Genomic DNA, 24,080 nt, shown 5'->3' on the forward strand with positions numbered 1-24,080 from the left:
AGAATTCAGGGATGTATAGTACTAGGTTGGGAGGTCCTAATCCTAATCCTCCCTGGTAGATCTTAGAAGTCCTCTTCATTGAAAGAAGGCAGGGAAGAGAGGTACAGGTAGGTCATCATCTCAAATCTTTTATTTGCATTCAGTTCTGGGTCAGGAGCCAATTAAAAAATTTTTGTCACCATGATGCTGATGGGAAAGAGGGTGAAGGGTTTTATTGGTTTCTTTTTTTCCATTAGGCATGTTTCCATGTGTTAGAATGGAATCAGGCAGGGCATATTTTGCATGTACTAAGGAGGGGACTCACATTCAGTACTACCTACCTTTGCCTTAAGAGATCTCTCCATATTCAGAATGGGGTCAGGGGCCAACATCTCTAATAAATCCTGCTTTATGTCCCTTGAGAGAAGGGGCCTTCTGGGTGCCAGGGTATACTAGAATAAGTAAAGGGAGTAGAATTTAGTGGAGTTATTAGCATAGGCAAGTTTTCAGCAGAGTTTCAAATGGAACAGTTAAGGAAACAGAGGAAATAACATGCAAAAGAAAAGTCTATTTACCTGCATGGAGTGGAAAGTCCAATCCTATTTGAAATAGGATTTGATTTTGGTTTGTTAAGTGGGTGGGGCTAAGGATTAGCTGATTCTATTGCTGGGAAACACCCCCTGTCAGCTTTTTAGATTTCATCTCCATTTGGAATGACAGAATCAAAACATTAAAAGAGTTTAAGAAAATCCCAGCTGTCTCTAATACTAGTCTAGGCTCGTATTGGACAAATAGCAAAGGATCCTTAACTGCAGTACAATTTAGTTATGAGACTCTAACTTCTAAAATACTTCTTATCAGTTTAATAACAATTTGTGTATCATATTGACATTTACTTTTCATAAATTTTTTTACAGAAACAACCCTTGAATGCAGACAAAGCCATGGTCCAAACAACAGGGACTTCTATGTTAGAGAGAGGGAAAGTGAGCATGACCAGCAATATAATAAGTAGGACAAACATGACTTGGGAGGTGCCAGGCATTCAAGCAACAAAGCTGAGGGTGGGGGTGTTATTGCAACTCGAGAGTTTCTCCACTGGGTACAGTGTTTGGGCGTGGAATTCAGCTTGTAAGAATGGATTCTTTCAAAAAGGAACTTATTTCAACAAATATCCAGGAAAAATACAGTAGGGTTTGAGAGGGATTTTCTTAGTTCATTTCCTCAGCTAAGCTAGAGACTCTCCAGGAAACACATCAGACAAGAATTTAGGGGGACGGATAGGCCAATGATCATCTGATTCTACCTGGCCGTTTTAAAAACCTGCAATGTTTTTTGAATTTAAAATTTTTTTTTTCACTTAGAAATCTATTTTTTTCTCCCCTGAGCCAAGGAAAAAGGAAAAGAAAATTCATTTCACAAATGTGCATAGTCAAACAAACAAATCACAACAACAGTCCAGTATAAAATATGTCTATGTGTGTGTATAGTTTTCTGCACCCTGAATTCGTCACCTCTCTGTCAGGAGGTGGGGAGCATGCTTTCTCATCACCCCTCTCATTGCACTGATCAGAGTTCCTGAGTCTTTCAAAGTTGCTTGTCTTTACAAATGTTGTTGTTGCAATATTATTCTGGTTTACTCCTCTTCAACTATGCATCAGTTCATACAGGAGTTCCAAGGCTTTCCTAAAACCACATCCCGCTCTTTTTCATAGAAGGGAAACTGAGGTCACCTTTTGGAATTGGGGGTGGGGGCCTTTTCCACTCCACCACGCCCGCTCAGTCACAATGGGCGGTGCCCCTTCGCCTCGGCTCCGCCCCCAGAGATCTGGGAGATCCAGTTGAGGCGGCTCTCCCAGCGATTTCACACATGGTGGGGCGCATCCGCCAGGTGACTAGGCTCAGCCTGGCGCCAGACAGATCCACCTTTCTTGCTGCTTGGCCAGGACCCCCACCCCCACCCCGCACAGGGTTGCTCCGCCTCCCTTCGGCTCCAGGCCCCGCCCCGCCCCGCCCCTCTCCCGTCGGCCCCTCCCCCCAGCTGGGCGGGTGTGGGGGAACTTGGTGCGTGCGTGCGTACGTCGCCCCATCCGGGTCGACGGGTCTGGCAGCACCGCCCTCGACCCTCGCTGAGCTGTATTTGGGCAACTGCTGAGGGCGGCCGGCGGCCACGTCCGAGAGCGTGCTGAAGTCACCGACGGGGCCGAGGGGGCGGAGGAACGGATGGAAGATGGCGGCGGGGGCCGGATATTGGCGCCGCCTCCCCCAAGTCTTGAGCCGGCGCAGATGAGGCGGCTCGGTCGGGGCCAGCGGCGCTTCGGAACCCGAGCTGGGGCGACCCTGGCGGTGGTGCCCGCCCCTGCTATGTGCCGGCGCCTCGGGTAGAGCGCGGAAGAGCGGCGGCGGGGCCGGGGCCGGGGCGGCGACGCGGCGGGCCTCCTGCTCCTTCCTCTGGGCGGCTGGTGTCTGAGGAGGGCGGCGGCGGCGGGGGCCGCGGGGCCGGGATGGAGGACGTTAACTCCAACGTGAACGCGGACCAGGAGGTGCGGAAGCTGCAGGAGCTGGTGAAGAAGCTGGAGAAGCAGAACGAGCAGCTGCGGAGCCGCTCCGGGGCCGCGCAGGCAGCCGCCCCCGCCACGCAGGGGAGCCCCAGTCGCGGCTCCGCCGCCGCCTCCGGCTCCGTGTCTCCCCGGGGCTTCCCTCTGGGCCTGACCTCCAAGGCGGCGGCGGCCGGGTCCGGGCTGGGCCTGAGGCGGACGAGCAGCGAGGAGCTGCGGGACGGGGCCACCTCCCTGCTGGCGGCCGGTGAGGGCAGCGTGCTGGACGAGGTGGAGCCGCTGCGGCCTGACGAGCTGGAGCGCCTCCTGGGCTGGGAGGAGGAAGAGAGCTGGTGAGCCGGGACGGGGAGCGGCCGGGGCCGGGGCGCTCGTGGGCCCGGAGGGGGGAGTGTGCAACCGACTGCCCGGTGCCCAGGCCGGGCTTTGTATCGGGAGAACAGCGTCTGGCAACCAGTCGGGGGCCGGCCGCCCCTCGCTCTTTCCTTTTTGGAGGGTGGGCTGGGGGGAAGGATCCCCTGGCAAAGAAGAAAGGCACGTGTGGGGCTGGGAGGGGGCGCGGGTGTAGACCTGAGCGGTCTGTTGGGTCCGGGTGCTGCAAACCCGGGGAGAGTAGGAAGGGTCCCCGCTTTGTGTGGCTCCAGGAGGTTGGCCTGGACGTGCACGATGGAAAGTCACTGAACTTGGCTCTTGGGGAATAACTGGTCCCTCTCTCCTTTGGGTGTTAAACGGTCTCCTGTTTGAGTCCGCGTGGAAAGGGCGGGGGGGCACGGTTCTGTTGGGGACGTGTGTCCAAGAGAGGGAGGAAGACGGTGTGAAACAGGACTCCCCTTGAGGGACTCGGGGCAGAGCTTGGCTTTGTGTGATGGGGCAGAGGAAGGGGCTGCTTTGTGCGGAGCCAGGAGCTTCCCTCGAAGGAAGAAGAACGGATCTTCTTGCTGCTCATTTGTTTGCTCTTCGGTTCTTTATTCTAGAATTGGGTTCTTGGCATTTCTCAGGGTTGTGAAGAGTTAGCACATTTACCCGTTACTTTCGTGCTATTCTAGGGGAGGTAGGAGAGGCTTGTTGAAAGTCCCTATTCCTGTATCCCTCGAGGAAACTGGTGATCCATACTTTAAAAATCACTTCCATCCCTTGAAAGGATCTCTTCTGAGAGATAGGGGAACTTTTTTTCATAAATTAATCACTTCATAACTTGCTCTTTTTAAAAATGAAATGTTTCTCCTTTTTTGTTAAAGTTGCGATTTCTAAATTAAGTGCAATCTTTGACATAATTGGGCAGAGTATGTTGGAAGATGTTCGGTACTAAGCATCTGTTTGCTAAGCTAGGTCATAGATTTAGAGCTGGAAGGAACCTTGGAATCCAGCCCCCTCATTTTACCGGTGAGCAAAGTGAATAAGAGAGAAGTAAAACGACTTCTCTAGAGTTACACAGCTAAGTAAGGGTCTAAGGCAAAATTTGAACCCAAGTCTGTTCCCTGTCCTCGACAGCATGCTACCTTCTCCTTTGTGGGGTAAAAGTACTGGACATGATCCCTGCTTTTATTCCTGTTGAGTAAAAGAAACAAACAGCAGTAAAATAATACTGAAAGGCTCAATAGCTTAGATGTATAGAGTTCCTTAAGGTTTAGGATTATAAGAGTTAAGGTTGGAAGGAATATTACAGGTCACCTAGGCCAGCACCCCACTACCTCCTTATTTTTCATATTGGGAAACTTGCCCCAGAAAGGTATGGTGTCTTGCTACAAGTTATCCTTCAGTTAATAAGTGGCAGAGAACACTGCTCACATTAAAGTAACTCTGTGAGGTAGGCAGTACAAGTACTACTGCTATCTTTATCTTACAGATGAGAAAAACTCAGGTGAAGGGAAGAATTTGCCCAAAGTCATATATGTAGTCATAAGTCTAGCATTCTTTCCGCTGAATACAGCACACAAACACACCTCCTCAGTTAGATTTGTAAGGGCTTCACCCCCTCCCTTTTTTGTATTAGTACCCCCTTTCCTTCCCAGTACACATGTACACAAGTTAGGAACTAGACTTTTAATTTCATTGGTATTAGGAACTTCCAGCTGAGAAAATTCCCTCCACCAATGCAGTCTATCACTTACTATGCAACTTAATGGTTCTAGAGAGGTCTTTAAAATTCTGAGAGGTTGAATGAGTTGTTTGGACTCTTATAGCTGGACACAAGGACACAGGCAGAACTTGAACTTGGTTCTTTCTGGTTTTGAGGCCAGCAGTATTCATTATGTCATGCTGAATATAAATATTTGTTTTGAATTGAATATTTGAATTGAAAAAAATGCATGGCAAATATAATAAACACTACAAGCAGGTGCTCCTGGATTCACAGACCCCAAGGCACATGGATAAATTTCAGGATGTCTCTGAACTTGAATGGGGAAGAAGTTACATCTTTGTTTTCATAAACTTTTGGTCTCCTAGCTGGAGACACCTAGCTGACAGTGTAAATAAAGAGTGCCAGACCTGGAGTCTGGAAGACCTGAGAGCAAATCCAGCCTTGGACACTAGCCCTGTGACTTTGGGCAAGTCACTTGACTTGTTTGCCTCAGTTTCTTCAGCTTTAAATGGGGATAATACTGGTACCTGCCTCCCAAGGTTGTTGTGAAGATTAAATAAGATAATAATTTGTAAAGTGCCTAGCACATAATAGGTGCTGTATAAATGCTAGCTAGTTATGATGATGATGATGTATTTTGTTTTATGCATTTAAAAGCGTTCTGAGAAGTGCTCTGAGTTGAACTTCACCAGATTGCCAGAGGAGGACTCTGTGACACAAAAAAAGTTTAAGAAACCCTGACCTAGAATGCTTCATAGTAGGGAGAGATCAGTGTGGGCTCAATAGAGCAGACTTTGTTTAGGAGGCAGGACTTAATGGGATATGGGCTCCTGAAGAAGACAGGGAAGGGTATTTCAAGCCAGTCATGAATAAAGGTTGAGCTATCTAGAACTCCTAATTTGGATATGTAATGTCAAGTCTTTATCACTGGATGTTACCAAATGTTATTAGGATTGACATTCCCAATGACAGCATACTGTCAACAATACTAGGCCTTTTTTAGTGTAATTTTAAAACCTTGCCTGTTTAAAGGGAGTGTGGGGGGTATACATAACTGAGTGTTTATTGAAATTTAAAGGAACATAGTTTAAAAATATGTGTATAATACGCATATAACATATTCAACAGATTCTTTTCAAGTACTCGATATTTCAGTTTAAAAAATTAAGCACCTGTTGTATGCACAGTACTAGCAATACAAAGATGAAAAATGACACAGTCCTTGCCCTTAAGGAATTTAGTCTACAGTCTCAATAGGGAGAACAAAACTGATACAAATTATAGTATGATAAACACATAAGAAGAGTATAAAGTATAATGAAATCAGACAAATAATTGACAAAATGCCTGATTCCTTCAGTGTACAGGGCTCTATGGCTTGATGTCTTTACCAGGTATATATGAAAAGATACTACTTGATATTATGGTATTAAGCAGTGACTTAGTAAGGGTCTTATTTGTGTGTTGTCTTCCCCATTAGAATGTGAGCTCTTTTAGGTCAGAAACTATGGTTTTGTTCTTTTCCTTTCTTTGTATCACCAGCTTAGCACGGTGCCTGATACAAAGTGAGCACTTAAATGTTTGTTGACTGAGTTTCTGACTGCCTTGGCCTTAGTTATTTAGTGTAATGTTTATTTAGATATCATGCCTAAAGGTTCTTTTGGTCACATGGTACCCAGTTTACTACTAGGGTTATAGCTTCAAGGTAGAATTGTACAGCTATAAATAATTTGGGGTTTGGGGTTTGAGGTTTTTTTTTCCTCAGTATAGTGATTTATGGATGTCCAGGTCATTCTCCCAACTTTCTGTAATCACTTGACTACCTAGTTTATTTTCTTCTCTACCCCATCTCTTTGCCATCATTTTGGGGACCTCACTTTTCATGTTAATGACCCCTCTAATATGACCACAAAGTTACCTGCCTTCTCAGTTACCGTGATCACCCACCTCTAACATGCATTAGTCATACATTGGCATGGACATACTTTAGTCCTTACCATTTCTGGGAACTGTAAATCCTTATCTTGCTCTTTAAAACCTTTTGTAAGTCATGTATTTCTTTTTTGTATTGAGAAGTGGGATTTGGGGAAGTGTGATTCATAATATGTTGTGGAATCACAGAATCTTAAGTAGAAGGGATCTTAGAAATCCTGTGGTCAAACCTATCTGATTAGTGCAGGTGTCCTTTTTACAATGTTCAGGCAGCTCCCAGCCTGGAGACTCTGAGTAGGTAAGTAATTTACTTATTTAATTTACTTAATTTACTCAGTACTTATTTAAGTACTGAGAAGTTAAGTAATTTACCCATCATAGCTAGTATATGAGTGAAGCAGGATTTGAACCCAGGTCTCCCAGATCCCAAGTCTAGCCCTTTATTCATTTTGCCACACTGCACCTTTCTTTATTCTTTCATATTGAACAAAATTTGCCTTACTGTAAACTTAAAGATCTAGGATTGGTTCCAGTTCGGTGCTGTAGAACAGCATAAAACAAATTTAAATTGTCTTGTACGTGACAGCATTTCAGATATTTGTGAATGCTATCCTAAATTGCCCTGAGTTGTCTTATTTCCATGATTAACATCCTCAGTTCTTTAAGCTGGCCCCCCTTCCCACCATAACATAGGTTCTAAATCCTTTTTACCATCCTGTTCACTGGACAAATGCAGATTGTTCAGTGATCTTAAAATGCATGGTGCACTGCTACAAAAATTGCAGGTATAATCTGAGAGAATACAGTGGGACTATTATTACTTCTCTTGACCAGGATACTCTTGTTAAGCTTTACTTATTTGAGTCTAGGATTATTTTTTTTTTTTTAGAATATACGTCACACTTCTGGTTTATTTAGCTTATAATTAACTTAGATCTTTTTTAAAAATTTGTATTGTTGTCAAGCTGTGTCTTTTCCTTTCTTTGATGGACTTTAATTTGGGTTTTAGCTAGTCCTCTTAAATTTCATCTTGTTAATTTTGACCCATTCCTCCCTTATGTTGAGATCTTTTTGTGTTTTGATTCTCTTATAAAGTTGGGGGGTTGGAATTATGGAACATGAATGTGATAGGATATTTTTATTCTATAAGTAGTAAAAAATTCAGAGAGGAACATGGATAGACTTAGATGTCCTGAAACATTAAAATTAACTTTATCAGGTAAATTATATCTACTGGTGACAATAGTATAAAAAGAAATAAGTATGCTGTAAATATAATGACCAACCTTTGGCTTGGAAGTTGGAATGGTGATGGACTGTTGCATATGGTATCATAGAGGTGTGATGTGTTTGTTGGTTTTGCCTAATGAACTTTTTTTCTTTCCTTTTTTAATCTTCGCTAAAAGGGAAGACTTGATGGATAAGGAAAGATGGGAGGGATATATTCAGGAAGTGATGGTTATATATGAACAAGAGGTGTCATTTTTAAAAATCAGAGGGTTGACATCCTCCATTCTATCTTTCTTTTGTCCAGTATCCAATAGAAGTTGACCCTTTTTGATAAAGCTTACCTCTTTGCATGATCTCGTCTCTTCAAGTAGATTTCCTCCACCATTATTTCCTTTTTTCATAATATTTTTTTCTGATTCTTTTTTTAAACTTTTACAGGAAAAAAACCTTCCACAGAGTAATATGTATATTTAACATGGCAGCTAATTAAGCATGGTCTTATGTAAAAATGAAGCAAGGGATAGTTCATTTCAATAGCATCTTCTCTTGGTCATTCACTTTTTGTACCATTTTTTCTTGATTCCTGATCATTGAAGACATTGTTTTTCATTTGTAAATCTTTTACCAGATTTTGTAAACTTTCCAGTCTGTTCTGTAGCTTCCTTCCTACATGTTTTTCTAATTGTTTATACTGGTTGATTCTGAGAAACTTTAATGTCATATGTTTGGGTATGTTTGGCAGCTCTGTAGTTTGGTTTGGTATTCTTTCGCTGAGCTGGATAAGAGGGGGAGGTTAAGCACTGGAGGTTCCTCTGTGCTCTTTGTCTTCTGGGAGAACTTTTTGGGGGAAGTTCCATAGTGTCTCTTTCCATAATCTTTGATCTTTCCCCGTTTCTTGCAATATGTTCAGGTTTCTCGAATCCTTAAAAAACAACCACTTGACCTTACCATCCCTTCAAATTATCATCCTTATCTCTCTTCCCTTTCACAGCTAAAATCCTAAAAAAGTGTTCTATACTGTCTCCTTGTCTTCTCTCATTCAATCTTTAACCTTTTCCATTTTGGCTTTCCATTGTAGCACTCAATTGAAACTGCCCTTTTTACAGTTACTAAATTCTCTTAATTACCAAATCTGCTGGCCTTTTCTCATCCTGAGGTAACCATGGCTTTGTGGATAGAAACCTCACTAGAGTCAGAAAGACCTCAATTTAAATCCATTCTTAGACTCTTTTTTTTTTTTTGGCTTTTACATTTAATTTCTCATTTACTTATACATGGTATCCCAAAGTTTTAAGCTTTAATAAGCTTAAAACTGAACTAAGCTTTTTTGGACATTCTGTATTGGGAACATGTGCTTGTGCCCTCTTAAAAATGTCTGCGATTGGTCCTTCTAAATTCCTGCAAAACCCGTTTTCCCAACAAGCTTTGTGACCCTGGGCAAATCACTTAACCTCTGATTGTCGCTGTCCCGTGTAAAATAGGGATTGGAATAGCACCTGTCTCCCAAGTTGGATCAAATGAGATAATCATTTTAAGCATTTGTAAAAATGCCCATCACGGTGCCTTGCACATAGTAGGTACTTCATAAATGCTTCTTTTCTTTCTTTTCTTCTCTGTAACATTTGACACTATTGACCACTTTCTTCTTGAATATATTATCCACTGGGTTTTCATGACACACTCTTTCTCTTGGTTCTCCTATTTGTCTGACTGTTCCTTCTTAATCTGTTGATGGTATCCTATTCTCTTTGTACTTTTTGTGATCTTACCAGCTTCCCTGGGCTCACTTACTGATGTAGATGACTCCAAGATCTATAAATCTAGTCTTTCTCTGTCTTTCTCCCTCCTCCCCCTCTTTTTTCTCCATCCACCTCTCCTTCCTCCTGTCCTTACTAGTCAATCTGGTTTCTCACTTTCCCTTACAACACCTGTTCAATCAACTACCTAGTGTTATCATCTGTTCTACTTCTGCAACATCCTCTCTCCGTTTTTCTACTGACATGACCACCACCCTAGCTAAGAATCAGTCACCTCTTGCTGGGATTATTATTATAATAGTCTCCTTATTGGTTCTCCTGTCTATTTCTTCCTTGTCAATCCATTCTCTATATTGTTACTCAAATAGTTTTCCTAAAGCACAGATCTGACCATCTCATTTCACTGCTCCATTGAATTCCAGTAGCTCCCTGTTCCCTACAGAATCAGTCACAAATTACTACTTGGCTTTGGAAGCTCTTTATGATATGGCATCAGGCTTAGATGTAATACCTCAACTTTATTTAATCTTTAGTTCTTCACATAAGGTTCTGTCTCTTATCTCTGTTCCTTTGTTAAGTGCTGTCCTTGTCTGGGATGCACTCTCTCCTCAACATCTCAGAATTTCTTGCTTCCTTCAAAGCTCAGTCAGCTCAAGCACCATCTTCTTAATGAAGCTTTTTTCTGACTCCATTCCCACTGTATTAGGTGTGTGTATGTATGTATGTATAAAAATAATGCCTTTTTCAAAAGAATGTAAACTTCTTGAGGGTAGAAAATGTTAGATTTTTTTGGTTTGTATCTCCAGGACCTAGCACAATGCCTGGCACACAGTAACGTTATTAATGAATGCTTGTCCCATTAGATGTGAGCTCTTTGAAGTCAGGTACTGTCTTTTGCCTCTTTTTGTGTCTCCAGTGCTTAGCACAGTGCCTGGCACACAGTAGGTGTTGATTGATTGAAGAGTTAGAGATGTTTAGTTTGGCAGGAGAATACTAGAGGGAATAACTTTTGGAGGATAGTTGTCTCCTCAAATACTTGAGCCTTTGCTGAGGAACTTTTAGACTTCTGTGTAATTTAATGACAGAACTAGAACCAGTAGAGGGAAGCAGTAGATCTTGGCTTAGTATAAAGAAGAACATAACCCTTAGAGCTGTGGGAACAGTCTTTTCTGTGATGTAGTGTTATGGAAAATTTTCAAGCAGGGTTTCTATAGTGGTACTGTACAGCTTCTTAAATTTACTAGGTTTGTCTGGGGCTACTTAGTTGGCAAAAAATCTAATGGGTTCCTTTGTAAAGTATTAAAGTCCGGTCACAAGAAATGTTGTTTAAGCAGTATTTTAGCAAAAAGGGTGTTTGGAGTCAGCTTACCCAAGTTTAAATCCCATCTCTCCCACTTAACTACCTGTATGATCTTGTACAAGTACCTTTACCTTCCCTTTCTGTGTTTCAGTTTCCCTAACTGTAAAAGGAAAGGGTTGGTTTTAGATAGCATTAAAGATTCCTTCCAGCTAGTATTATGATGATGATTCTACTTTGTGTAGTAAACTGGACTATATAATCCTTAAAAGTTCATTTCAGCCTGGAGCTTTGGTCTTCATTCAGAGAGTTTGTATTCATGGAAGCTGCATATAAATATTTATATTATTGTGTGATAAATGTTGAGAGGTTCAAAGTACTATAGCAATTGAGAAGAGGGAGAAAACTTGGTGAAAGGCTTTCTCTAAGATCCTACATGTTGTTTTAAAGACATCTGTGTTTGTGGTAAACCTTTGTCCTTTAAAGATGAATTAGATTTTTAAGAAATAAATAGAAGTCATTTGGAGCAAAGTCTGGTGAATAAGATGGACTGTTAAAGTTGAATAATTGAATTCACCAAATATTTATGGAATGCTTATTGTTTGCAGAATACTTTAGGTAAAAATCCAGGTGAGACCACTTTTCTTCTGTGATTCAATCAAGATCTTATAGAAGAGAAATTTTTAGAAAATTTAACTGGCAGCATCTGTGAAAGAAGGAAAAGTTTCATAAGGTAACTATTTTTAAAGGGACAGTACTTGTTTGGCTCCAGGATATTTGTTTTAAATGTCATGTTACTTTTTATTAGTTTTTACTATGGCAGTGCCTTTGGAATGAATCATACTATTCAAAAGTGGTTTTTGTAACTGATGAATGGTAATGCTGGAATCTAGTAAGATTACTTTTTACAGAAGGAGAGACTTAGGTTCAAAGGAGACAAGGAAGAAATTTGGTAAGAGTTGGAGAAAGAACTGAAATCATAAGTATTTTATCAATAATAGTTTGTAGCTTTAATTGTCTTAAACCTGCTACTTGTGCCAGAAATTAAAACCAGTTTCTGCTAATTATGCCTCATTGTTTCTAGATTTTGTTTAATTTATTATTTTAAAATAGTTATTTTTAATATTTTGTTTATGCTCTTTTTTTTTTTACATTGCCGTGCCTTTCCAGTTACTGCCTTTTCACCTTCAGTAGAATTTTGTCTTGTAACAAAGAAGTAAAATTAGTCACAACAAATCAGCACAGTGGCCATGCCTGAAAATATATTCGTAATTTTACAATCTATCACTTTTCAGTTGAAAAGTTGCCAGTATACTTTACCATAAAACCTCTGAAGTCGTAATTGTTCACCACATTAATTCATCAGAGTTCTGAAGTCTTTGAGTGTTCTGGTTTTGTTTACCTCACTCTGTATCAGATCATAAAAACCTTTTGTTCTTTATGTTTGTTTTACCTACATGTACAAATATTCCAATACATTCATATACCACAATTTGGTTAGCCATTTCCTAGTTGATGGACATCCATTTCTAGTTCTTTGATAAATACAAAATTTATTTGATAAACACAAAAAGTGCAGGCAGTTGGGTGCTTCGGTGTATAGACCAGTAGTCAGGAAGACCTGACTTCATATGCTTGCTAGACATGTGACCTTGGGCAAGTCAGGTGTGTTTACCTCCATTTCCTCCACTGTGTAATGAGCATACCTCAAAGGGTTGTTGTAAAGGTCAAGTGAGAAAATATGTGTAAACCACTTAGCACAATGTCTAGCACATAGTAGGCACTATATAAATACTAGCTGCTATTATTATTAACATTTTTTTATATATTGACCTTTCCCTCTGTCTTTGACCTCCTTGGAGGATATATCCTGATAATAGGATCACTGGATCAAAGAATATGTACAGTTTAGTGACTGTAATTCTAAATTATTTTCAGAATATTTTTATCTCTAGTAACAGTGTTTTGATGTACCCTCTCAGAACTCCCAAAATCTAACATTTTCATTTTTTTTTTGTCATCTTGTTAATCTGTTGCACATGAAGCAATTCCTCAAAAGTTTTAAATACTGCATTTCTCTTAGGAGTGATTTGGAGCATTCTTTGATGAGGTAGTTGGTAGTTTAGGCTGTGCTCTCTGGAAAAGGTGGCACCTGATATGATTCTGAAGAGAAGGATTTCAGTAGGTGAAGATGTTGAAGGAGTGTGTTGGTAGACATGGGCAGTATTATTTTGAGTGCACCAAGATAAAAAAGTGGAAGGCAAGATTGGGAAACATCTGATAGTCAAATTTTGAATGTAAAAGTGTTTTGTAGGGAGTAGAATAATAGAAAGTTGGCAAAGATGAGTTAGAGCCAGATTTTAGAGAGCCAGGCTGAAGAATTTGTATTTTACTTTATCCATGAGCAATAAAATAGAGAGTAGCTGAAAGTTTATTTTGTTTGTTTTAAATAAGGTTGTATCAGCAATGCCATATTCACAATGCCTATAGAGATTACAAATATGCTGATATAATTATCCATCACAAAATACGTCAGGTTTACCATTTGGGGAAATAAACTAGAAAATTTATTAAGATACCAAAAGACTGAGTCCCAAAACCAGAAAGTGAAAGCCATCAGAGTAGTTATGACATTGGCACAGGTAGATAAAGTAGAAAGCACCCACATTTTCAAGCCTTTAAAACAGAACAGGCTACCTCAGGCAAAGGTCCTCCTCTCCCCACTCACAGCAACCACCCAGCGTCCTGGAAGAGCGCTCCCAGCAGCTCCGGCCCCTGGCAGTGCTCAGCCGGAGTCCTAACTCAAAAAAAAAAAAAAAAGGCAACCGCCACCAACTGCCAACCGCAGGACCGTTAGCTCGGCTTTTCACTTTCTCTTGCTCTGCTATGTCAGCATGTCCATGGGGCATGGGAGATCTTTAAATCCCATAACCCTTACAAAGGTTTAAAAGTAATTTGCTTTTAAAATCATAGTTATATCCAGATATAACCCCTTTACCTAGTGAGCTCTTCCTTGGAATAAAAAGCAGTTAGTCCAACTGATAAAATGACTTCGTTAGTCAATATAATCAGTGCAACATTTTGTACCTCTAGTGTCTCTCTTCTCTTCCTCCCCACCCCCAAGCAGGAGTTGTTTCTTCATCTCTTTTCCAGCCCCAACATTGGATATTTCAGTTACATCTCAGCTTACATTTGATGTTCTTTTTGTTTACATTATTACAGCTATATTATTCTTCAAGTTCTGCTTATTTCACACCACCACCACCACCAACAACAATTTCACTCTGCACTGGTTCTTTTTTAAAAATAATTTTTTATTGATGTTTTCTGGTTTTAAATTATCATGGTTATCTCTAGTATTTTCTCTAGTATTTTTCTCTCTCTCCTTCCTAGAGAGCCATACCATATAGCAAATAGTATTTTTTTAAAGAGGAAAAAAAATCAGCTCAGCTGATTGATATATTGAAAAAATTCAAAAACATGCAGTATGTTAACACCTGTTAACATATTGCCTGTGACTCTCTTCATAAAGGGGTATGTTCAGGAAGTCTAATCTTATTTCTCTTCACTTGAGTAATACTTGATCTTTATAATTTTGTTACATTCACTTTTTTTTTTTTTGGAGGGGAGAAGGCAAAGCAGTTGGGGTTAAACGATTTGCCCAAGGTCACACAGCTAGCTAAGTGTCCAAGTGTCTGAGGTTGGATTTGAGCTCAGGTTCTCCTGACTTCAGGGCCGGTGCTTTATTCACTGCACAACCTAGCTACTCTGAATTCACTTTTTTTTTTAATTCACTTTTGAATTCTTTCAATTTACATTGTTGTAATTATAGCATACATTGGGGTTCATGTAGATCTTTCCATTCATCTCTGTATTCCTCACATACATTATGTTTTACAGCTCAGTGATAACTTGATTACATTCATGTATCAGGTTTTTTTTTTTTTAGCCATTCCCCAATCAATGGACATTTGCCTTAGTTATTGTCTTCCTGTGCTTCTTTGAATTCCTTTTTTTATTTGTCATTTCTGTTATATGAATAGTTTATTCAGTCATACCACAATACAGCCCTTCCTTCCTTTGTCTCTTCCTCCCTCTCTCCCTCTTTTTCCTCTCTTCTTCCCTACCTCCACAAATTATAGCTATGAATATTTTTGGAACATGTGGAAACTTTCTGTCTTTGACCTCTTTGCCGAGTATTGGGGATTGTTCCATAAAAGAGTGAATAGTTTGGTTACTTTTCCTTATTACTTTCAGATTTTTCTTTTTTTTTTTTTTGGAGGGGGGGAGGGCAGGGCATTTGGGGTTAAGTGACTTGCCCAAGATCACATGGCTAGTGTGTCAAGTGTCTGAGGCCAAATTTGAACTCCGGTCCTCCTGACTCCAGGGCTGGTGCTCTATTCACTGCACCACTTAGCCACCCCATCAGATTTTTCTAATTCTAACCAATTTATAGTTCTGTCAACAGTGCAGTTCTGCAACTGTATTTTTATCTTCCCGTAGTTCCTACTTTCCATCTTGACACTTTGGGTGTGGGGGGTAAACCTAAGAGTTGTTATAATTTAAATTTCTCTTATTAGTGATTTGGAACAATTTTTCCAATAGTCATTCTTTGCATTTTCTTTTGAAAACTGGTCACATTGTTGGACCAGTGATTGGGAAATGGTATATATTTGCTTTATTTTCTTGAGTATCTTGGATATCATGCTTTTATTTGGAGATATTTTCTTCCCATTTGGTAATTTCTATTTTAGCCACATTAATTTTTGTTTTGTAAAATATTTTTAATTTTATATAATTAAAATTGTTAATTTTCTTAAGAAAATCTATTTGATGCTTTTTGCTTTTAGACCCCATTCACTTCCAAATGTATCCCATCTACCCCTCCCCTACTCAATGCAAGAGTTCTCTTGTAACAAAAATAAGTGATTTTTAAAAAAAATTCAGCAAAACCAACTGTCTGACAACATATGCAGTCCTTTACCTTTTCAATGAAAGGGGAAAGATGTATTTTCTTAATCTTTTTCTTTGAGACCAGTTTTGGTTATAACAATTGTGTAGCTGTCTATTTTATTTTATTCTTTCTGTTTATTTTCTAGATATTGTTCATATTGTTTTTCTGTATCAGTCTACTTCTCTCTACATCAGTTCATATAAATAATCCTTATAGCTGTTTTTGAATTCTTTATATTTGTATTGTCCTTATTAAAGACAAAATATTTCATTTCATGTACCACACTTCACTTTGCCATCACCCATTTGAAGGGTACCTGTGTTTGTTCTTAGTTCACTGCTGCTTCAAAAATACTGTTAACACACACTTGTACATAATTTTTTTTTCTGTCTTTAACCTTGGGGTAATTTTTAAAAAAACTTACCATCAGCAAATTTAAAGAACAGAAAAAGATGCTTCTATGTGAAACTGCAAATCTCTAGTCAATACATCATTTAGGTTACAACAAGGTGGTACCTACCTACAGTACTTTGCTTGTCTCTGCCCTGTTCTGACTACTTTGTAAATACAGTTATCTCTTCCACATTGCAGGGGTTAGGAGTGTAGTATCCCTGTGATATGGAAAATCTGCATACGTTTTTTTGTCTCTCCCTTTATACCAGAGAAGTTAGAATTTTTTTTTTCCTTTTTAGCATGTTTGTAGTACCTTATTGTAAAATTTGGGTTAAGTATTTGGTCATAGACTCTATGTCATCGCCTGGCCTTTGTGTGTCATTGGCAGCTTTCATAAAACTCCCCCCAAATTCCCATTTAATTTCTTATGCTGACCTTCAATATATCCAAACCAGGATGGGATAACTGTATTATTGCATTGACACTTTTTGGGCATCATTATCACTACCCCCATCTCTTTAAAAGCAACTCTCATTTAAAAGCACATCTCACAAATTCACACATTTTTCATATCTGAAAATAGGTCTTACTCTGTTTTGTCTATCAGTATGCTTTATCAATCTGTAATGGTTGTGACCATTCACTGTGTTGATCAATTTTAATATCTTTAAAAGTTGTTTTTAATTTGGTCACTTTCTAAATATAATATAATTTACAGTTTTCCAGAATGCTTAGACCATTTCACACTGTGTCACCAGCAGGGCATATAGTATGCCTTTCTGTTTTTTAAATCTTTTGTTTTCTTTGCCAACTTGTTGGGTTGTGAGATGGAATCTCAAGTTATTGGGTTGTTGTTTTTTTTTTTTTTGGAGGGTTATTGGGGTTAAGTGACTTGCCCGAAGGTGTGTCAAGTGTCTGAGGCTGTATTTGAACTCAGGTCCTCCTGAATCCAGGGCCGATAGTCTATTCACTTTGCCACCTAGCTGCCCCTGAATCTCAAGTTATTTAATTTGTATTTCTCTAATTAAGCATCTGTAGCCATGTTTTAAATGGTTGGTATTAAGTTTGTAGTTCTTTTGAGGATTGTTTGAATACCTTGAATATCTGTTTTTAGGAGAATCACATTTAGTTTTATATATTTTATGTTAAATTCCATATATATGTATATATACCTTTCTCAGTTAAAAAAAATCATTGATATCTTTAGTAAAAGTCTTTTCTGGTACCTCATTCAGGGATAGAGGCAATTCTAGTTCTAGAAGGCTGTGCCGGCAGAGTGCAGTATCTGGCAGATTCTCCTATTAGTCTGGCCACCTGGTGATGAAAACTTTTAGCTATGGCAACCCATGAAACAAAGAGAAAAACAAAGTGACTCACAGTCCTGCAGGATCTCTTTCTGCTTTTGCAGTGGTGGTGGTGAAGTGGTGGGAAAGAAGGCAGAGAATGCTAAGAGCCTGTTTTAGGATGTCAGCAAACTTATTTGATTCTTGGTTCTCTAAATGTTAGGTCTTTGTGTGGTGACCAAAAAAATGACCAGAGTGCTGGAAGAGCTGAAATCATATCAATGAATAAAAACTGAAGAAAGATGGAAGTTGCAGCAACAAAAATTACCAGTTTGGATAAATATATATAGAGAGGAAATCTGTTAAAGAGGAGATATAATTCTGAAGTCATTGAAGAATTCATCAAGAGGATAAGAGGGATACGAAAAGGGTTGAAAAAATGTTGGACCTTATTAATATTTTTTTAAAAAGTGATTGATAGGATATCAGCAACTACTGTGCCAACCTGTTTATACAAAATCTTCACACAAATTGATGGCATTATACATAGAGTAGTAATGTACAAGTCAGCTTAGTGAACTGTATTCAGCAATGTATTCATCTTTACCATCTCACAATTGACAGAAAGCTTTGAAAAGCTCCCATTGTGCTTGTTTTTTTATTATGGAAAAGCCATTTGACTCAGTAGGATGAAAGACTGCCTTATATAGACTCTTTTTATAAAAAGATTTCTTCCAGGGATGTAGGTGGCGCATCCAGTGAATGAAACATGGGCCCTGAAGTCAGGAGAACCTGAGTTCAAATTTGGCCTCAAGACACTTGACTAGCTGTGTGACCTTGGGCAAGTCACTTAACCCCAATTGCTTTGCCTTCTACTCTCTCAAAAAAAAAAAAGATATCACAGGAATAACAGGGGTTTAGTAATCCTCTGATAATATTAATAAGGAATTGTATGCTGACCAAAAGTATTAGTCAGGATGATAGAAGAGATTCATCACACAGTCCAGGGGTGGAGGTATTTCTGTTCATTATGCTTCTGTTTGTGGGTGACATTGTATTACTTGAATCTAGCCACTGACATTGTAGAGCCTCTAGGAAGAGCTCTGTAATCACTCAGAGGAATTTGACCTGTCTACACAGGAAAGATCAAATGAATAAAGAGTTGCTGAGATTTCAGTGTGCATCTAAATCAAAACCTTATGGACCTTGTCCAACTGTATATACATCTGAAACAGAAAGTACTGTTGCACTAGTCTCTGGGTCTGTTGTTGAAAAGGAAGACTGCTTTTGGGAAATAAAAAAACACTTGTACTGACCCTTAGCTCCCAATTCAATCCAATCCAATAAACATTTATTAAACACTAATGTACACATAGTGTATACTATGTACACTGTGGAAAGCCCCAGGGATACAATTTATAAAAAGACAGTCTGCCCTCAAGGAGCTTACAGTCTAATGGATGGAGACAACACAGACAAGGAGGCAGGAAAGGGGTGGGGAAGGGGAGATATGTACCCTGGTTGGGGAGGTGCAGAAGGGAATGAGGAGCTGAAAGTCCAATTCCTACCACCTATGAAGGAAGGCTTTGGGAAGAATTTGGTATTCTATGCTCCAGCCCTCCATTCAGAGTCAACAGGAGACTGAGGGATCAGTCAAGGCTCGAGTTAGCAGCATTGTGGTGAACTTTGGGAGAGATTGTGGCTGAAAAGCAGGCATGCATGAGTTATGATTTGCATTCTTGAGAGAACTCTCCAGTGAAAGAGATCACAGGTATATTTTTACATCACTTCGATTTTCTGATGTATTCCTTCCTAGAGAACAGCTCTGTATAACAGAATAAGGAGAAAGAAAAAGTCAGCTTAACAAGACAGTGGAATAACTATCAAAAGAATATACACATAATAATAGAGTAGCTAAATACAAGATAATTTGAGAGGGAGGACCCTGACTTTGGGGAAATTTGGGAAAAGTTTATGTAGAGTGTGACTCTTAAAGAGATAAGAGAATCAGGACAGAGCCTTAAAGAGTACCCACAGTTAAGAGGCATGAGCTCAATAATCAGTCAGCAAAAGGAAGCAGAAGAATGATTAGAAAAATAGGAGAACCAGGAGATAGAAGTGTCATAAAAGTCCAGAGAGGAGAGAATATCTATAAGGAGAGAATGATCAACAATACCTAGTAAGGCAGTGATCATTTTTGTTTGTAGAGAGATGGTGAGCTGGGAAGCTATATTGTAAAAGGTTGAAGAAATGAGAATATATGAAGTGGAGGCACCTTCAGTATTTTATGTAGCATTCCACATCTGTAGGCCTATACCTCTGTAAAGAAGCAGGATGGGGGCACCTTCTCACAGATATTTTGGGGGGACCAAGCTTCATTAGAATTTTGCAGCATTTGCTAGTTTCAATTGTCCTTTACTTTTACATTGTTGTAGTTGTCTGTATTGTTTTCTTAGTCTATTACATTTTACTTTTTAATCATAAGATCACAGATCTAAGGCTAGAGAAGATCTCATAGGTGTGCTGCCTCGTGGCCTTCATTTTATTTTATTTTATTTTTTTAAGCAATCAGGGTTAAGTAACTTGCTCAAGGTTACACGGCAAGTGATTATTTCTGGGTGTGGTGCTGAGTATCTGAGCCCGGATTTGATCCAGGTCATCCCGACACTGGAGCCAGTTCTCTTACTCGCTGAGCCACCTGGCCGCCCCTACGCAATTGGGGTTAAGTAACTTGCTCAAGATTACACGGCCAGGTGTTTCTGGGTGGGTGCTAAGTGTCTGAGCCCAGGATTCGATCTCCAGGTCTTCTCAACACTGGAGCCGGTGGTCTTACTTGCGTTGCTACCTGGCCGCTCTCATTTTATTTTTTTATGTTTATTTTTAGTTTACATCATTCATTTCCACAAGAATTTCAGTTACAAATTTTCTCCCCATTTTCCCCCTATCCACCACCCCAAAACAGCGATCCCACTGAATACCCCTTCCCCCCAATCTGCTCTCTCCTATATCCTCCCCCATCCCCCTCTGACTTTCCAGTAGGGCACATTGGGATCTTTATACCCTAGTGCCTGTATATCTTATTTCCCAGTTGCATGTAAAAGTAATAATAATTGTTTTATACATATATATTAAACATTTGAATTTAAAACTTTGTATTCCAGATTCTTTCCCTTCCTCTGTTGTCACCCACCCTTACTCAGAAGAAAAGCTATTCAATATAGGTTGTACATGTATAGCTATGCAAAACATTTCCATAGGATTTATCTTGTGAAAGACTGACTATATTTCCCTCCATCCTATCTCACCCCCTACTTGTTCTATTCTCTACTTTGATCCTGTCTCTTTTCAAAAGTGTGTGTTTCCAACTTCCCTTCCCCCCCAACCTGCCCTCCCTTACATCATCCCTTCTCATCCCCTTCCCCCCTATTCTCCTGTAGGGTGAGATACCCTATTTAGTGTGTATGTCAATCCCTCCCTAAGCCACATTCAATGAGAGTAAAGTTGACCCATTCCCTTTTGCCTTCCTGTTCTTCCCCTCCACTGTAACAGTTTTTCCCTCTTCTATATGATATAATTTACCCCATTCTGTCTCTCCCCATCTCCTCCCATTATATTCCTCTCACCTCTTTTCACCTTTTAAGTATCATCCCTTTCTATTCATTTCGTCCTGTGCCCTCTGTCTATGTATACCTGTACACATATATACATACACTCACATATGTATTCATACGCCCATATAACCTCCTATATAAACATATGTGTATGTATACATGTATACATATACACACACACAAAAACATTTCTATTCCCTTCAACTATTCTCATACTGAGAAAAGTTTCATCAGTTACAATTATCATTTTTCCATGTAGGAATATAAATAGTTCAACTTTGATAAGTTCCTTATGATTTCTTTTCCCTGTTTACCTTCTCATGCTTCTCTTGCTTCTTGTTTCTGAATGTCAAATTTTCTGTTCAACTCTGGTTTTTTCATCATGAATGCTTGAAAGTCCTCTATTCCATTGAATGATCATATTTTCCCCTGGAACATGATACTCCTTTTTACTGGGTAGGTGATTCTTGGTTTTAATCCCCAGCTCCTTTGACCTCCGGAATATCATATTCCAAGCCCTTTGAGCCCTCAGTGTAGAAGCTGCCAGATCATGTGTTATCCTGATTGTATTTCCACAATATTAAAATTGTTTTTTCTTGGCTGCTTGTAATATTTTCTTCTTGATCTGGGAACTCTGGAACCTGGCTAGAATATTCCTAGGAGTTTTCTTTTTGGGTTTTCGGAAGGTGGGAGGTTACCTTCTCTCTGTCATTATGTGGGTTCTGTAGCTCCAAAGTTTGTTTAGAGTCATTTTTTTTTTCATGAATTAGAGGAGGTGGAAGAGGGAGCCATGCAGAAGTCCTGTTTCTACTCCGCCATCTTGGCTCTCCCCCACCCATGTCCTTCATTTTAAAGATGAGAAAACTGAGACCTAGAGAGGTTAAGTGATTGCCTAAGAGAAGATTTGAATGTAGGTCTCCTTGACTACAGGACCATTGCTTTTTCCACTGTATCATGTTGCCTTCTATCTCAGGTCATATAAGTCATCTCATTCTTTTGTCAAGGTTGTGAAGGTTTTTTGTTTTTTAAACTAAAGTTAGGTGGCAGAGAGGTTAAATTTCTGGAGTTCAAAGGAGGAAGACCACATTTGAATCCTGCTCTTGATGCTAATATATGACCTAGGCAGGTTGTTTGACCTCTGTCCTCAACTGTAAAATGAGGATGATAATAATAGTATCTACTTCCAGAGTTGTGAAGATCAAACGATATAACATGTAAAAGAAATCTGCAACTCATAAAGCACTACATAAATGTTAGCTGTCATCATCATCATAAATCATGATCAGGGGTAGTCCTAAGTAAGTTGGTAGAAGTAGAGTAAAAAGCTAATAGGAAGATATTGATGGTTATGGAGATATGGAGATGTATTTGAATGAGTCAAGCCTCTTGAAGATGAGAGAGGATTGCATAAACAGAATGGGTTTTCTGGCAGAAGAATTATTGGAGTGATAACAATATCAGTATGATAATCAGGAGGGAAGGTTGGTATTTGAACTTGTTAACAGTAGGGTCCATGAGAAGAGGAAAACTAGAGGCTGGAGGAAACCAAAGCTGCAATGAAGACAATAGAGATTTAGGAGGATTGAAGATAGCCAATCATCAGAGGGGGAAATTTCAGAGTTAAAAATGTTATGAAAGGGATGATATATTATTTGAGATGTTATGAGAGATAGTGAGATCAAGCGTATGACCTTTCCTGTTGTTGGCTAAAGTAGAGTAAAACTATAGTTCCTAGAAGTTGAAGAAGTTGATGAACTGAATAACTTGCCTTGTAACCTTGAGCAAGTTACTTAACCCCAATTGCTTTAAAAAAAAAAAAAAAGTTGATGAACTGGAAGATGTTAACTGGGTGTTATATAAGTGAGTTCCCCAAGAATTTAGGGTAGGAATTGGGATGGAGAGAGATATTATAAACAAAGTATTGAATTTCTTAAGTAGGGAGAGAGACAGTAGGTTGTTCATAACAATAGATACCTGAATTGAATGGTATTTGAAAGGAATGGAAAAAAGGGGGGGTTTGCTTGTTAATAGTTTCAGAAAGAGAGGCTGGAAGTGGCAGCAAGGAGTATGCCATCTTTTGGTTTCTGGCCCTGATCCAGCATGTCTGGAGAACATGAGTGAAGAAGCAGAGCCAGCACTGGAAAAGTGTGGGCAAGGATGTAATAATTTCTAGAAGGAACCAGTGTGCTGTGATGGAAAGATGGAAAGAATGTGAAAGGAAGAGATTAAGGATGTAAGAAAGTGTTAACATTCTAAAGAAGAACAGTGGAGAAAAAGTAGCAGGGAAATGGTTGAATTGAACTGGATGGAGATTAGAATATGGGGAAATGTTGATTTTTATGCAGCTTTTGCCCTGAGATGCAACCATTTTGAATTTCTAGGATTAGGTGGTACTATTGACAGAAATAGGGAAATTAGGAAAAATATTGATGGGGGGAGGAGGCTGAGTGGGGATTCTTGTTTTTCTGTTTTTGTCTTCTTCAGTGCCATATTCCTATTTCTGGTTCTTACTCTTTCTCCCTGTTTTCAGTTTCCCCATTTGTGATTTACCATTTGAGATTGACATACATTTTATTTTTGACTTCCCTCCCTGATTCTGCTCTGTTGTTGTTTTTTTTTAATCTCATTTCCTTGTTAAGTTTTGATGCATATCTGAAGTAAATTTGTGAGCTGGTACTTCTGGGTTCAACCCTCCTTTGTGAGGCTTATGGATATACCTACTTCCCCAACTCTTTCCTCCATAGTTGTATACTTTTCTTCTCATATACCCTAACTAAGCAAAATACTAAAGTCTTCCTCCTCATCTCTTCTCTAGTATATTCCCTTTTTGCTTATTTTCTTTCCTCTCTCAAAACCAACAAAATCGCGTTTAGGCCTTGTGTTTATATGCTATTAACTCTGTAACCTTTAGAGACATATATATATATATATATATATATTTGGTCTTTATTAATTTGTTTACTTTTTGTTTACAAGATTCATTACCACAATTCCTTGACTTTCAAA

At 39.4% G+C, this 24,080-nt stretch overlaps 1 protein-coding gene and 1 long non-coding RNA gene across 7 annotated transcripts in view; one reads left to right on the forward strand and one right to left on the reverse strand.

Moving 5' to 3' along the window:
* The window catches only part of LOC138174985 (uncharacterized), a 49,743-nt gene extending 47,813 nt beyond the window's left edge, over positions 1-1,930 (reverse strand). Inside the window, exons 1-2 of one of the 4 annotated variants that reach the window (XR_011171841.1) lie at positions 555-1,930; positions 321-431 (exon numbers count right to left, since the gene is read on the reverse strand). This is a non-coding gene — a long non-coding RNA (uncharacterized lncRNA). The remainder of the gene's footprint in view (positions 1-320; positions 432-554) is intronic. The other 3 variants (XR_011171842.1, XR_011171840.1, XR_011171843.1) reach the window with 3 other exon arrangements.
* A 252-nt stretch (positions 1,931-2,182) lies between these two features.
* Positions 2,183-24,080, forward strand: part of SLAIN2 (SLAIN motif family member 2) — an 83,375-nt gene continuing 61,477 nt past the window's right edge. Inside the window, exon 1 of one of the 3 annotated variants that reach the window (XM_069105188.1) lies at positions 2,183-2,869. In XM_069105188.1, the coding sequence (XP_068961289.1) occupies positions 2,484-2,869 (386 nt within the window). In that variant the 5' untranslated portion in view covers positions 2,183-2,483. The remainder of the gene's footprint in view (positions 2,870-24,080) is intronic. The other 2 variants (XM_069105189.1, XM_069105191.1) reach the window with 2 other exon arrangements.

The sequence above is a fragment of the Petaurus breviceps genome, unplaced genomic scaffold, assembly GCF_028583685.1.
Source record: "Petaurus breviceps papuanus isolate PSGF00001 unplaced genomic scaffold, PetGlider_PUasm1.0 76, whole genome shotgun sequence".
Classification (NCBI taxonomy): Eukaryota; Metazoa; Chordata; class Mammalia; order Diprotodontia; family Petauridae; genus Petaurus; species Petaurus breviceps.